Source organism: Delphinapterus leucas, chromosome 19 (assembly GCF_059928025.1).
Source record: "Delphinapterus leucas isolate spDelLeu-1000000601 "Yukka" chromosome 19, BTC_Dleu_Yukka2, whole genome shotgun sequence".
NCBI classification, from domain to species: domain Eukaryota; kingdom Metazoa; phylum Chordata; class Mammalia; order Artiodactyla; family Monodontidae; genus Delphinapterus; species Delphinapterus leucas.
Genome location: NC_143147.1, coordinates 41913679 through 41929763, shown reverse-complemented (window position 1 = coordinate 41929763; position 16085 = coordinate 41913679). Strand labels below are relative to the sequence as shown.

The 16085-nt window shown below is 33.9% G+C and overlaps 1 protein-coding gene across 1 annotated transcript in view; it reads right to left on the bottom strand.

Moving 5' to 3' along the window:
- Nucleotides 1-16085, bottom strand: part of BRIP1 (BRCA1 interacting DNA helicase 1) — a 197276-nt gene that overhangs the window by 170207 nt on the left and 10984 nt on the right. Inside the window, 2 exon segments of the mRNA XM_022552603.3 lie at nucleotides 12291-12410; nucleotides 13961-14088. Of these exon segments, the coding sequence (XP_022408311.2) occupies nucleotides 12291-12410; nucleotides 13961-14088 (248 nt within the window).

Genomic DNA, 16085 nt, shown 5'->3' with positions numbered 1-16085 from the left:
AACCATGTAGAACTCTTTGACTCTGACTATACACATACATGTTTTGAAAAATATTAAAATTAAAAAAAAAAAGGCCAGGAACCAATCCAAGTATATATAACAATTTAGTATATGATAACAGCAAAGGAAAAATTAAATCAGGAAAAATTATTCTTTAGTTGACCCTAGGACAATTGATCATCTATTTGGAAAAGAATACAGTTAGAACCTGGCCTCATACATATATTAAAATAAACTCTATAAATAAGAAGGTTAAATGTAAAAAAAAACAAAAAACAAAATTTAACTATAACAGAACTATGAAAAATATCTGTTGTAAATTCATACAAAAAGATCCAGAAAGATTCTCATGAAACTGTTACTCTTGTTTACTTCTGGGAAGCAGAAAGGGGGATGGAAGTAATAGTTTAAGGGAGAATATTTAACTTTTTACTCTGTACTGCTTTATATTGTTAAAGGTTTTTCAAACAATGTATATTCCTCATAATTTTTTTTTAAATTTGAGTTTAAAACTTCCTTTGACTCTTTAGTAGGTAAAATACACAAAATGTTTAAGATAATTTAATCTTCCCCAACTGCAGACTATTTAAAAGAAGATATTTTAAGGCCAGACATGCTGAATAATAAAATCTCTTTTCTCTTGACAAGTTACTTTGTTTTTTCCTCATCAGCCAACAGGAAAACAAAAAATTTTCCCAGCCATTCCTTTCTCTCCTTTCCATGAATCTATATTCAGCTCAATTTTAGAACTAGACTCAAATCACAGTTCTACCATATATCCATAATTATGACCATTGTCAAATAATCTAGTATCTTTGGGCTCCAATTTTCTTATCTATAAAATGAGACTAATATCCGCTCTATTTTCTTCACAGAGTTCACGTAAGGATATATGAGAGAATGTACAAACTGCCTGGCACATGTACACGTTCCAAAAAGCTATCATTATATCATTATTATTAACTGTCAAAGAAATGTAAGTTATTGTTTTTAAGTGTTTGGCATATAACGGTTTTCAAAAATTTTGCTGTCTTGAATAAACTATACTTCAACTAGATGGTTATATTATTTAACAGTGTGATCGCAGAGTAGCTACAGAAAACAAAAGTTGTTTCTAATCTTTCGTTTATATTAAGCACCAATTTACCTCTTGGTCCCGAAATCATTATTTGATCTTTTATTTTTGTGTGCTAGTACATAAACTACAACCAAAATGTACTGCAGAAGAAGCAAAAAAACATTTAAAAACCTGCTTTCAGTCTCCTCTATTTAACAGTACTGTCACACCTTTTTAAGTATATGGATCTGAGTAAAAGCTGTAAGCCACAAGAAATGGTGGTAAAGAGTACATTTTCTTAACTTTAGCCATTTTTCCATTCATTTATTCAACATATATAAGCACAGGTCCTGTGCCAGATGCTGGTTATAAAAAAAGTGAACAAGAGAGACAATACATTTGTCCTTATGGACAGCCTGGCAAGGAGGCAAGTAAAACCATGAAACCTATAAATAAATATGTAATCATAAACTTTGGTAAGCATCATAAAAGAACAGGGTGTTGAGAGAGAGAGACTGAAAGAGGAACTAATATTAAATGAAATATCTACATAATATTACCTGTGAAAGTATATAAATGAACTGTCTTTAATCTAAAGGTCATCGGGAAGAGTTGATTCAGAGGCAGAATAGTGAGGTGGCTGAGAGGATTAATTCTAGAGCGAGAATGCCTGAGTTTTAAACCAGCCTCTACTCATCAGCTTCGTGACATGAACTTAAACTACCTGTGACTCAATTTCCTCTTCTGTCATTGAAGAAAATATTAACACCTTCCTCATAAGGTTATTATAGGGATTCAATTAAATTCTTTTGTTTTATTTTGAAAATTGTCAAATCCACTGAAAACTTAAAAGGACCTGCAATAAGCATTAACTCACATGAACCTGTATTTACCAGGTAAATTAGTATTTCTAGACTATTTAAGAGTTCCTGAAACACAGTGAGCATTATTTCACTATACAAGCAGTTATTTTAAATAAAAAGTACAGTAAAACTATGAGAAAATGACGTGTAAAATAACAGCTTTTCAAAATAAATTGGTCATTTTCTCCTGAGAATATCTTCAGCATGTTAAAGATACGGAGGGGAAGAGGGGGAGGAAAGAGAGGGAGAGAAAAAGAGAGACAGAGAGAAAAGAAAGTAAAGGCAGGGTTTAAGAGGAAGAAAAACAGCCCAAGGCTTTGCCCAACACCAACCCTTTACCTGAAGATCAACAGCGCACTCTGCTGGACCCACCTCTTTTCTACACACTAGGCAAAAATAAACACTACTTTTTCTAAAAGTATATACACAATGTTAGCACTTGTTTAATAAACAAACAGCAGGTATAAGCATAAGAATGTGTCTGTGAGAATACCTCACTCATTGTGAGGATTTGCTAAAAGAATTAAGAGAATACATATAAATAAATTCTAGAGAAAATGGTTATGAGTGGTAGAGCAAGGTAATATCAGAATTTTAACATTCTATTCTAAAATATGTTTTTTCTTAACTATATTTTGACCACACGGAGACTGATGCCTCACTAGATCCTTGACAATATGAATTATCCTTGATCCTTGATAATATGAATTACCTGTATAAAAACATGAATCTAAAATGTAAAGAGGGACTTCTCTGGTGGTCCAGTGGTTAACTCTCTGTGCTTCCACTGCAGGGGGCATGGGTTCAATCCCTGGTAGGGGGAACTAAGATCCCACATGCCGCATGGTGAGACCAAAAAGAAATACATACATAAATACATAAATAAAATGTAGGCAGGCAAGAATATACAATGGAGAAAAGGCAGCCTCTTCAATAAGTGGTGCTCGGAAAACTGGACAGCTACATGTAAAAGAATGAAATTAGAACACTTCCTAACACCATACACAAAAATAAACTCAAGATGGATTAAAGACCTAAATATAAGGCCAGATGCTATAAAACTCTTAGAGGAAAACATAGGCAGAACACTCTATGACATAAATCACAGCAACATCCTTTTTGACCCACCTCATAGAGTAATGGAAATAAAAACAAAAATAAACAAATGGGATGTAATGAAACTTCAAAGCTTTTGCACAGCAAAGGAAACCACAAGCAAGATGAAAAGACAACCCTCAGAATGAGAGAAAATATTTGCAAATGAAGCAACTGACAAAGGATTAATCTCCAAAATATACAAGCAGCTCATGCAGCTCAATATCAGAAAAACAAACAACCCAGTGCAAAAATGGGCGGAAGACCTACAGACATTTCTCCAAAGAAGATATACAGATGGCCAACAAACACATGAAAAGATGCTCAATATCACTAATCATTAGAGAAATGCAAATCAAAACTACAATGAGGTATCACCTCACACGGGTCAGAATGGCCATCATCAAAATGTCTACAAACAATAAATGCTGGAGAGGGTGTGGAGAAAAGGGAACCCTCCTGCACTGTTGGTGGGAATGTAAATTGGTGCAGCCATTATGGAGAAGAGTATGGAGATTCCTTAAAAAACTAAAAATCGAACTACCATGTGACCCAGCAATCCCACTACTGGGCATATACCCTGACAGAACCATAATTCAAAAAGAGTCATGTACCCCAATGTTCATTTACAGCACTATTTACGATAGCCAGGACATGGAAACAACCTAAATGTCCACTGACAGACGAGTGGATAAAGAAGTTGTGGCACATATATACAATGGAATATTACTCAGCCATAAAAAGAAACAAAATTGAGTTATTTGTAGTGAGGTGGATGGACCTAGAGTCTGTCATACAGAGTGAAGTCAAAAAGAGAAAAACAAATACTGTATGCTAACGCATATATATATGGAATCTAGAAAAATGGTACTGACGAACCTAGTGGTAGGGCAGGAATAAAGATGCAGACGTTGAGAACGGACTTGAGGACACGGGGGTGGGGGGATGGGGAGGCTGGGACGTAGTGAGAGAGTAGCACTGACATATATACAAGTACCAAATGTAAAATAGATAGCTAGTGGGAAGCTGCTGCATACCACAGTGAGATCAGCTCGGTGCTTTGTGACAACCTAGAGGGGTAGGATAGGGAGGGTGGGAGGGAGGCTCAAGAGGGAAGGAATATGGGGATATATGTATGCATATACTTGATTCACTGTGTTGTACAGCAGAAGCTAACACAACATCATAAAGCAATTATACTCCAATAAAGATGTATTAAAAAAATAATAAATAAGTAAAATGCAAGGAAAGGGAAAAAGCAGGGGACATTGGAAGGTAATTCATTTAAGAGAGGAGGTACTGACACCATTTTCTGACTTGAAGAGAGTGAGGAAACTGGAGATGATAGGAAGGTAAAAAGACAACTACCCAATTCAATTCACAGGTTGGAAGCTAAATTATTTTCATAAAAACTAAGAAGACTTAAAAGAAAAACATAAAAAAGTTTAATGTCAAATTTAGAGGAAAACAGAAATCATTAAACTAATTTATCATTTAATTTATGGAGGAGAGTTTTCCAGATAATAATACAACTGCAGTTTTTAAATGTATGAAAACTATAACATTTATATCTTTGTAGGGATAAGACAACTAAACAATTAATGTACCAATCCAAATAACTATTCTTCTAAAAAATAAATGCTCCCTAATATAATCTTATAAGGATCAAAATAGGAAAAGCATCATTAGAATTTAGAGGTATTACAGCTAAATGGGATATAAGGTATATTAAATCTAGTCCCACCCTCTTTTTCCTCCCATTTGAAGGAACAGGTCCTAAAAAGAAATGTTTCTTTCCCATGTTCCTCAATTTACTTTATTCAAATCTGTAGATAATCTAGATTAAAATATGATACCTAAATATGAGGCATATGATCTTTCAACATAAGAAAAGTTCTAAAATATGGACTGCATTTCTAAAATTACTTTATCTAAAAGTTTTGGTGATAAACTCACTTCAGAAACTGATATAAAATAAATATTAAACATTATGAAACTACATTTTTCTTCTACTTTTTATGAAATCACCTATCCCAGAATTTACAGAAAATATTTTTCATGATTTATAGCAAGCCACTTTGCAATGATTTTAAAATGTTATACAATGGGGAAAGGACAGTCTCTTTAATAAATGGTGCTCGGAAAACTGGACAGCCATATGCAAAAGAATGAAACTGGACAACTATCTTACATTACCTACAAAAATTAACGCAAAATGGATTAAACACTTGGACCTCAGACCTGAAATCATAAAACTCCTGGAAGAAAACAAAGGTGGGTAAACTCCTTGACAGAGGTCTTGGCAATAGTTTTTTGAATCTGACTCTAAAAGCAAAAGCAACAAAAGCAAAAATAAACAAGGGGGACTACATCAAACTAAAAAGCTTCGGCACAGCAAAGGAAACCATCAACAAAGTGAAAAGGCAACCTACTGAAAAGGAGAAAATATTTGCAAATCATGTATCTGATAAGGGACGAATATCTAATATACAAAGAATTCATAGAACTCAATAGCAATCCGAACAAAAAATGGTAGAAGATATGAAGAGACATTTTTCCAAAGAAGACATACAGATGGCCAACAAGTACATGAAAAGATGCTCAACATCACTAATCATCAGGGAAATGCAAATCAAAATCACAATGAAACATCACCTCACACCTGTTAAAACGACTATTATCAAAAAGACAAAAAACAGCAAGTATTGGCAAGGGTGTGGAGAAAAGGGAATCCTTGTGAACTGCTGGCAGAATGTAAACTGATGCAGTTGCTATGGAAACAGTATGAAAGTTACTCAGAAAAATTAAAAATAGAATAACCATATGATCCAGGAATTCCACATCTGAGAATTTACCTGAAGAAAATGAAAACAGTAACTCAAAAAGATATATGCACTCCCATGTTCACTGCAGCATTACTTATAATGGCCAAGATATGGAAACAATATGTGTCCATAGATGGATGAATGCATAAAGAAAATGTGGTGTGTGTGTGTGTGTGTGTGTGTGTATACACACACACACATATATATGTATATGTATATATACACAATGGAATATTATTCAGCCATAAAAAAGAATAAAATCTTGCCATTTGGGACAACGTGGATGAACATGGAGGATATTATGTGTAGTGGAATAAGTCAGACTGAGAAAGGCAAATTTGTATGTAAAATCTAAAAACAAAGCAAAAACAAAAAAAACAAGCTCACAGATGCAGAGAACAGATTGGGGGCTGCTAGAGATGGCGGTGAAGAGCAGAAGAAATGGGTGAAGGAGGTCAAAAGGTACAAACTTCCAGTTATAAAATAAATAAGTCATGTGGATGTCATGTACAGGATGGTGACTACAGTTAATAATACTGTGTTAAATATTTGACAGCAGCTAAGAGAGTAAATCTTAAAAGCTCTCATCATAAGAAAAAAAAAATCTTATAACTATGTAAGGTGACAGATATTAACTAGACTTATGGTGATCATTTCGCAATGTATACAAATATTGAACCATTATGTTGTACACCTGAAACTAACATATTAAATGTTAATTATACCTTCATTAAAAAAGAGAAAGAGAAAAAAAGTTGTACCAGAAACCAAAGTAAATTTCTAGCAGGGAAAAACATATTACTATACTCAAAGACTCGTTTCTTTAAATAAATTACCCCTACGCGTATCCCCATTATTCTTTATTATATTATATCCATGGAAATGTTTAGCCCTGGTTCTCTGAAAAACAAGAAGTATTATTTACTGCTAAATATCCATGTAAGATTTATTAAAAATACTACCATAAGCTTTTAAAATTAAGATGACAGCCAAAATACAAAAAACTACAGGTTTTCTTAACAATTTACTAAAATTCACTAACAATTTACTAAAGTACAAAAGGAAGAAACATTCACATTAGCTAAAACTTTACATTTTGCACTAATTATGTTTCTATTGTAACTGCTTACTCTATTTTTGTTAGAAACAAAAAAAATTACATTGAAAATACAGATCATTTTACCTAAGTATTTGTGGGGGTTTTCATAAAGTTACTTTATATATTCATGCTTTTCACTATAGACTACCAAAAAAAGAACAAATATTAGAGCTCGGCCATATGGTCTTTTCTGTCATTGCAAAAGTATTCTGGTGTCTGACAAATTTACTTTATGCATGCTTAATTAGTATGGCATATATCACTTATGTCTTCTTACAAACAAAAGTTCTGTTGACTAGTGAAATGTTACCATTTGAGTTACTAGAGTTAGTTGAGATTTAGCTTCCTCAATAAATCTTCAAACTTATAAGAAATTGTCAGAAACCCATACCTTTAACATTATGAGTAATAAATCACCCATCTATGAAAAATTATTGCATTTCTAAAGCAATGTAGACCTATACCAGCTAAAGCCAAGGAAGAAAACTTGTAACTTCTGGTTTAAAAATAAAACTGATATAAAGATATAGATACACATGTATAGATACAATTATACTTTGCCAATAAGAAGATCATAATAAATGATCAACATAGTACATAACCAAAACAAGAAATCAATCAAAGAACTTAGTTTAAAATTAAGATACTCAGCCAGGAGCACAGTAGCTCTGCTTATGGTCAAGTGGTCTAGATCCTAAACAGGCTGAGCTATAAACATCTTTAACACATATTAAAAGAATTTGCTAATTATAAACCTAACTTCTGAAAATTAATATTATTAACCAGTATTATATAATACCTTTTATCAGCAGCATACAAATATGTAAGTATTTGCTGCTACTACTACAACTGCTGCTGATGATACTTTTACTACCACTTACCACTTAATAAGCTCCAAGATATGCCAGGTATAATCTAAGCACTTTATAAGTATTAACTTGTTTAATCCTCTAGCAGCCCTGTAAGATAGATACTATTACCATCCCCATTTAACAAATGAGAAAATGAAGTAGCGATAGTTTAAAACCTTAATCAAGGTTACAAAGGTTGTAAAGAGCAAAACTGTGATTAAAACCCAGGCACTCTGATTTGAGCTCATTCTCTTAACCAGTAAAAACAAAACGAAACAAAAAAAATCCTTAAAAAACAAAAAACTTTATCTTATTTTAGCTATTATCAATCATATTATTCTATACTTGATTTCTTTAGCCTTGAGGCTTCTACATATTTTTCCCCTTATCTTGGTGCTAGAATACTGTTTACATGGCTCCAGAATTTCTGAGGCATTTTAGAGAATGTATAATAAAGTAATTAGAGCATTTGCCAGAGCATCAGACTCCTTAGGTAGGATCTAACCCCACTATTTGCCAGCTTTGTGACCTTAGGCAAATTACTTACTTCTCAGAGTTTCCTTATCTGTAAGATGAGAATAACAATAGTACCTGCCTCAAAGTCATTATAAGAATTCAATAAGATTCTACCAACAAATACTTATTGGGCAACTAATATATGCCATACGCTGTTCTAGGTAGCCGAGATACCCGTGAAAAAGATTGACATTACATTCTAACAGGGCAAATAGATAATAAACAAGTAGACTAATAAATTCAAATAGTAAGGGCTATGAAGACAATAAGGTACAGTGAAAGAAAATGAGCAAGAAAACACTGGCAAACATAAAGCATATATTTTTACTGACATTAAAAACTCCTGAGATGACTTCTCCAAACATAAGGCTTCTCTGAAGATAACTGACTATTCTTTTCCCCCACTCAGTATTTTCAAGAATTTAAAAGAAGGCTCTTTGAGGGCAGGGATTATGGTATTCATTTACTCAGTCTACAACTAGGTTCCTGGCACTACGTTAGGTGCTTGAAACAAAAAGATGAATAAAACAGTCACAGTCTTCAAGGAGGTCTCAGAGAAACTGGTGTTGTCCATAATGGAACTAAGAGCCTGTGGAGAGGATATTAAGAGTAAGGTGAGTGTTAAAAACTGGGAAGTAGGGACTTCCTCGTGGTCCAGTGGTTAAGAATCCGCCTTCCAATGCAGAGGATGTGGGTTCGATCCCTAGTCAGGGAACTAGGATCCTACATGCCGCAGGGCAACTAAGCCCACGCACCACAACTACTGAGCCTGCGTGTCACAACTGGTGACCCCGCGTGCCACAACTATAGAGCCCACGCACTCTGGACCCCACATGACACAACTAGAGAGCCTGCACACCACAACTACTGAGCCCTGTGCACTCTGGAGCCCGCACACCACAACTAGAGAGAAGCCTGTACACCGAAACGAAGAGCCTGTGCGGCACAATGAAAGATCCCGTGTGCCACAGCTAAGACCTGATGCAAAGAGGAAATAGGCAATCTACCTGAAAAAGAATTCAGAGTAATGATAGTAAAGATGATGCAAAATCTTGGAAATAAAATGGAGAAAATACAAGAAACGTTTAACAAGAACCTAGAAGAACTAAAGAGCAAACAAACAATGATGAACAACACAATAAATGAAATTAAAAATTCTCCAGAAGGGATCAATAGCAGAATGAGGCAGAAAAACATATAAGTGACCTGGAAGATAAAATAGTAGAAGTAACTACTGCAGAGCAGAATTAAGAAAAAAGAATGAAAAGAATTGAGGACAGTCTCAGAGACCTCTGGGACAACATTAAACGCACCAACATTCGAATTATAGGAGTCCCAGAAGAAGAGAAAAAGAAAGGGACTGAGAAAACATTTGAAGAGATTATAGTTGAAAACTTCCCTAATACGGGAAAGGAAATAGTCAATGAAGTCCAAAAAGCACAGAAAAGTCCCATACAGGATAAATCCAAGGAGAAACATGCCAAAACACAGATTAATCAGACTACCAAAAATTAAATACAAAGAAAATATATTAAAAGCAGCAAGGGAAAAACAACAAATAACATACAAGGGAATCCCCATAAGGTTAACAGCTGATCTTTCAGCAAAAAACTCTGCAAGACAGAAGGGAGTGGCAGGACATATTTAAAGTCATGAAAGGGAAAAACCTACAACCAAGATTACTCTACCCAGCAAGGATTTCATTTCAGATTTGACAGAGAAATTAAAACCTTTACAGACAAGCAAAAGCTAAGAGAATTCAGCACGCCCAAACCAGCTTTACAACAAATCCTAAAGGAACTTCTCTTGGCAGGAAACACAAGAGAAGGAAAAGACCTACAATGACAAACCCAAAACAATTAAGAAAATGGTAATAGGAACATACATATCCATACAATTATACTCCAATAAAGATGATTAAAAAAAAAACACCTGATGCAGCCAAAAATAATAAATAAATTAATTAATTAATTACATAAAATAAAAATAAAATGTTAATTAAAAAAAAAAAGAAAATGTTCTTGAGAAATACAAGGAACATTCCAGATGGGAATCTAACTCAAAATTGGGGACACCAAGGAAGGCTTCCTGAAGGATTATCAGAAGTCAGACAAAAAAAGTGGGAAAGAGGAGAAAGGGCAAAAGAATGCAAAAAGTTTATAAAGGCCTAAAGACTGTACAGGTAAACAGGAGCTTTATAAGCCATCTAAAGACTTCTGGAATTTGTCAATGAGTTGTTCCATCCCCTACCTGAAAAACTAAAAATACAGACAGACTATATGAGACAATAGTTTTTAAGACAGGACATCAGGTAAGGAAGAGTGATCCCTGAGAGATGGGAAACAAATGAGATTAAGCCTTATGATTCTTTCAGCTTGTTGTCCTGAGAGTTTGCATGCTGTGGCATGGGGAAGGGGAACCAAGATATAGCCCAGCAAACCCAAGGTGAAGAGACACTGCTGAGAGTCCAGGGAGACCAAGAAGACTAAAGTTCACAGAGAAGAAAGCAGAATGGAGAGTGCCGCACAAAGAATGCACTCCAGAGATCTGCAGAAGGACCTCTCAAGTATCTAGTAGAGTACTGATCAGCACATGCCAATGAGGAAACAATCCAAGATAGTGGCAAGAACCACCTGAAATGATGAGACACTCACAGACAGCATGGAACAGTGCCTGTTCCCACCAGCCAGGCTGGAAAACTTCATAACTCATGGAGCATTAGGTAGAGGACTCAAAAGGAGGTAGCCTCTACTGAGGTAGCCCAAAACTAAACCCGGCTCAGGCCCTACCTAACAAATCCTAAAAGCAAGAACCAAAAGGATCAAGCTGATTCCAAGTAATTTAACTGCATCCCAGAGCAAAACTCAAGAGTACTTATAGAAATACAATAATATCCAGTACCCAACAAGGTAAACTTCGCAATATTTGGAATTCAATAAAAAATTCCAGGCATGATTCCATTTATATAAAACTATATAATTAAAACATATTTCATTATACAATATCAAAAAGTCACATATACAATATCACCACCAATAAATATCATCAGAGTCTTTAAGTATCAGAAAACTGCTAAGCTCACAGTAGTATACACAATTTTTCAAAATTCTGATTTTTCACTGAAATCTGAAATTTTATCAGGCTCACTTTATTTTCGAGAATTACCGAAGTTAGTCTCAGTTATTCTTTCAAGTAAAAACAATGTTCTGTGAAAAAAGTGGCTAGTTCAGCTCACAATCCAAACAATCCTATAAGTGCTTTCCCTCAAGAAAACCATCCTACTTCTGAATGCAAAAGTGATTTACGAAAACTACTCTATTCTTCACACAGAATGTTAAAAATCTCAAGGGTGAAGATTTAATAAAATTAGTAATTTTTACTGCTTCATCAAGGACTTAAGTGAAACTGGCTTTTCTTAACTGTGCATTAACGACGGTGAAGAAAATTACTATTAATACAGGTTGATGCCACTACCCTTATTGTGTTAAAGCACCAACAGTTTTACCAACCTATGCTTTTGTACCATCAGTGCAAATGTCAAAGATGGTAAAAAAAAAAAAAAAAAAAAAAAAAAAGGTAAGTAACATCTTAACATCACTATGAAAATACTTTTGACCTCACAGACTATCTGGAAAAAAATCTCAGGAATCTCCAGAGCTCCCTGGACTACTCCTTGAGAAGTGATGCCCTAAGGACACTGAAAGAACTCTAGGAAGTAGAGTTCACAAACATTAGAATGTAAAAGAGGAAAAAAACTTTCAGATCTCATTCTAGTCCAATTCTCTTATTTTATAAATGAGGAAACTGGGGCACAAAGAGCATAGGTTTACCATCTCACACAGCAGAAGACATGTGACAGCACTTAGGACTTCTGAGTTGTTTTCTACTCTTCTTTGATTATACTATTCTTCATCTTTTTCAAAAATGGATTTAGCAAATTCCACATTTTCCTTCTTTAAACTGAACAATGGTATAAATACATACATTTTGTGGAGAAAAGGAATTTATCTTTCCTAATGGGGAGTTGAGTTTTGTGGTCTTTCCTGAAGCAACTTTTGCATCCAAATGGTGCACCTCCTTTTCAAAACAATGACGTTTTCTAATCTGTAAATACAGAACCAAAATAAAACTTATTGTAACTAGGAAGTTTGATGAGGCTAGTTGCTCTCAAAGATCAGAATAGCTATAACGTATGTTTTCAGCAATAAAAGAAATGACTATTTCTCACTGACAACAATCAAAAAGTTTCTAAAAACAAATAGGCACCTTATTATAAAACTTAAATAAAACAGAATACAGTAATACCTCTCAAATTCCGACCAAAATAGCTTTAATTAATGATGTGGCAAAACTATAGCATTGTAAAATGATCTTCCCATAAAACAGCCCCACCATATGGATACTAAGAATAGTATTATGGCAAAGTCCGATTACATATCTAATTGGAAAATAAAAGTAAATAAAAATGGAAACCTTATTCTAAATTGAAAAAACACACAGAATAAAAACTTTAAATGTAAATATTCATTATTTCCTACCTGATGAAATAAATTACTTGATTACTATTATTATATTACTTACTAGATATTTGATAATCCAAATTGTATTTGACTAAATTTCTTTTATAAACACCACTGTTTTCTTTCCAAGCTATCTATGCTTTTTCTTACTTGCCAAAACCTATTTACTTAAATTATAAAGAGGAAAAGAAGCGTTTCTGTCGATAATTGCATTCCTACAAAAAAGAAATGAGAGCCAATGAAGTCAGGGAATAAATGCTATATGTTGAGCTCTACCTCAGAACATCCAACTCTAAGTACACATTTTGGGGGAAAGAAATCTCTAGAGATACTTCATTTGTAATTGGTGATTTTCCAAATATAAAACTAGAAAATGATTTCATTCTATTTCTAAAAACAAGGTTTAATCATGGAAGTTAATAAACATTGTAAATGGAACAGATAAACTACATAAAAATGCAAACACCTTTTGAGTATATTCAATTAAAAATATACAATTATCTACAAAGGACATGTTAATTTAATAATCTTTTTTATTTGTAACTAAGTCTAAAGTCCATCCTCCTTACCTCAATGCCATGAACTCTATGAGAAAACACTGTTTTCACCTATGAAAACATTTCATTTAAAATTTCTAGTAATTTCGGTTCTTCAATAATTTTTAGAAATAAACATATTTTATAATGTATTGATATTAAAAACTCAATAACAGTAAACCTTGTCATTACATTAAAACTATCAATACCAAAAGTATCTATGACCTAAATATTCATATCAGAGGTATATTGGCCAAAAGAAAATGCCATTATTAGATAAAAACAAGGAGTTAAAAAGTACCAAGTAGCTCTGTTACTGATACATGCCTTAAGTAAATATTTTATTGTCAAATTCCTTATATATAAGAAAGCACCATTCAGTTTCACTTTAATGACATGCTACTATGAATAATTTACTATAATAAACTCCTTTGTAATGAGTAACTCTATACAATGAAATTATAATAATTTACCATTTAATTCACATCTGACACTACCCAAAATAATCTCTACAGATGCCACTGAAAAATGATTGATACTTGACTACCTTGTTCAGCTATAACTAACGGGATTATTCCACCGCCAATAAACTGTTTACCTGCTGTGTAGTTTCTAAGGGTCGAATTCTTTTCTTCTCTACTTGAAAATCATCATTTTCATCTCTGTACATGGATGCCTGTTTCTTAGCAGATAGCTTTGCAGCCAGTGTAGTTTTTTCAGGAGAGTCTTATATAAGAAGTCATAAAAAATCAGTATAAATAACTTACATTTAGGTAATATTTTTAGAAAAAAATTGAAATCAAGATGTAAGACTTTAATCTGTAAAAATATTAAATCACTATGCTGTACACCCAAAACTAAGATAATACTGTAAATAAACTATGCTTCAACTTTAAAAAAGATGTTAAGACTTATTTCTATAAACTTCATAACACAGTTTAAAATAGGAAACGCTAAACATCTTTAAGAGCACTTATTTACCACTCAGTATACTTTGACAAAGACACAGCAAACATTTTTAGAAATATGCTTTCAAGATGGAAGTCTATAAATGGTGCTGGGAAAACTGGACAGCTACATGTAAAAAAATGAAATTAGAACATTCTTTAACACCATACACAAAAATAAACTCAAGGATTAAAGACCTAAATGTAAGACGGGATACTATAAAACTCTTAGAGGAAAACACAGGCAGAACACTCTTTGACATAAATCGCAGAAGTGTCTTTTTCAATCCATCTCCCTGAGTAATGGAAATAAAAACAAAAATAAACAAATGGATGTACACTACCAAATGTAAAACAGATAGCTAGCTGGAAGCAGACTCATAGATCAGCTCAGTGCTTTGTGACCACCTAGAGGGGTGGGACAGGGAGGGTGGGAGGGAAATGCAAGAGGGAGGGGATATGGGGATATATGCATACATATAGCTGATTCACTTTGCTATACAGCAGAAACTAACACAACAATGTAAAGCAAGTATACCCCAATAAAGATGTTAAAAAAAAATAAAAGGAAAAAAAAATAAAAATAAAAAAAAAAATAAAAGGGACCTAATTAAACTCAAAAGCTTTTGCACAGCAAAGGAGACGATAAACAAAACGAAAAGACAACCTGCAGAATGGGAGAAAATATTTGCAAATGATGCAACCAAAAAGGGATTAATCTCCAAAATTTACAAACAGCTCATGCGGCTCAATATCAAAAAAACAAACAACCCAATCAAAAAATGGGCTGAAGACCTAAACAGACATTTCTCCAAAGAAGACATACAGATGGCCAAGAGGCACATGAAAAGATGCTCAACATCGCTAATTATTAGAGAAATGCAAATCAAAACTACAATGATGGTCCAGTGGTTAGGACTCTGCACTCTCACTGCTGAGGGCCTGGGTTCAATCCCAGGTCGGGGGATTAAAATCCCACAAGCCATGCAGGGTGGCCAAAAAAAAACGAAAAACTACAATGAGCTATCACCTCACACCAGTCAAAATGGCCATCATCAAAAAGTCAACACAAAAAGAAAATTATAGACCAATATCACTGATGAACATAGATGCAAAAATCCTGAACAAAATACTAGCAAACAGAATCCAACAGCACATTGAAAGTATCATACACCAGAATCAAGTGGAATTTATCCCAGGGATGCAAGGATTCTTCAGTATATGCAAATCAATCAATGTGATACACCACATTAACAAATTAAAAACCATATGATCATCCCAACAGATGCAGAAAAAGCTTTTTACAAAATTCAACATCCATTTATGATAAAAACTCTCCACAAAATGGGCACAGAGGAAACCTACCTCAACATAATAAAGACAAAATATGACAAACACACAGGAAGCATCACACTCAATGGTGAAAAACTGAAAGCATTTCCACTAGGATCAGGAAGAAGACAAGGATGTCACTCTCGTCACTCTTATTGAACATAGTTTGAAAGTCCTAGCCACAGCAATCAGGGAAGAAAAAGAAATAGAAGGAATACGAATTGCAAAAGAAGCAGCAAAATTGTCACTATTTGCCAATGACATGATACTGCACATAGAAAATCCTAAAGATGGCACCAGAAAACTACTAGAACTAATCAGCGAATTTGGTAAGGTTGCAGGATACAAGATTAATGCACAGGAATCTCTGGCATTCCTATACACCAATGACTAAAAATCAGAAAGAGAAATTAAGGAAACACTCCCATTTACCATTGCAACAAA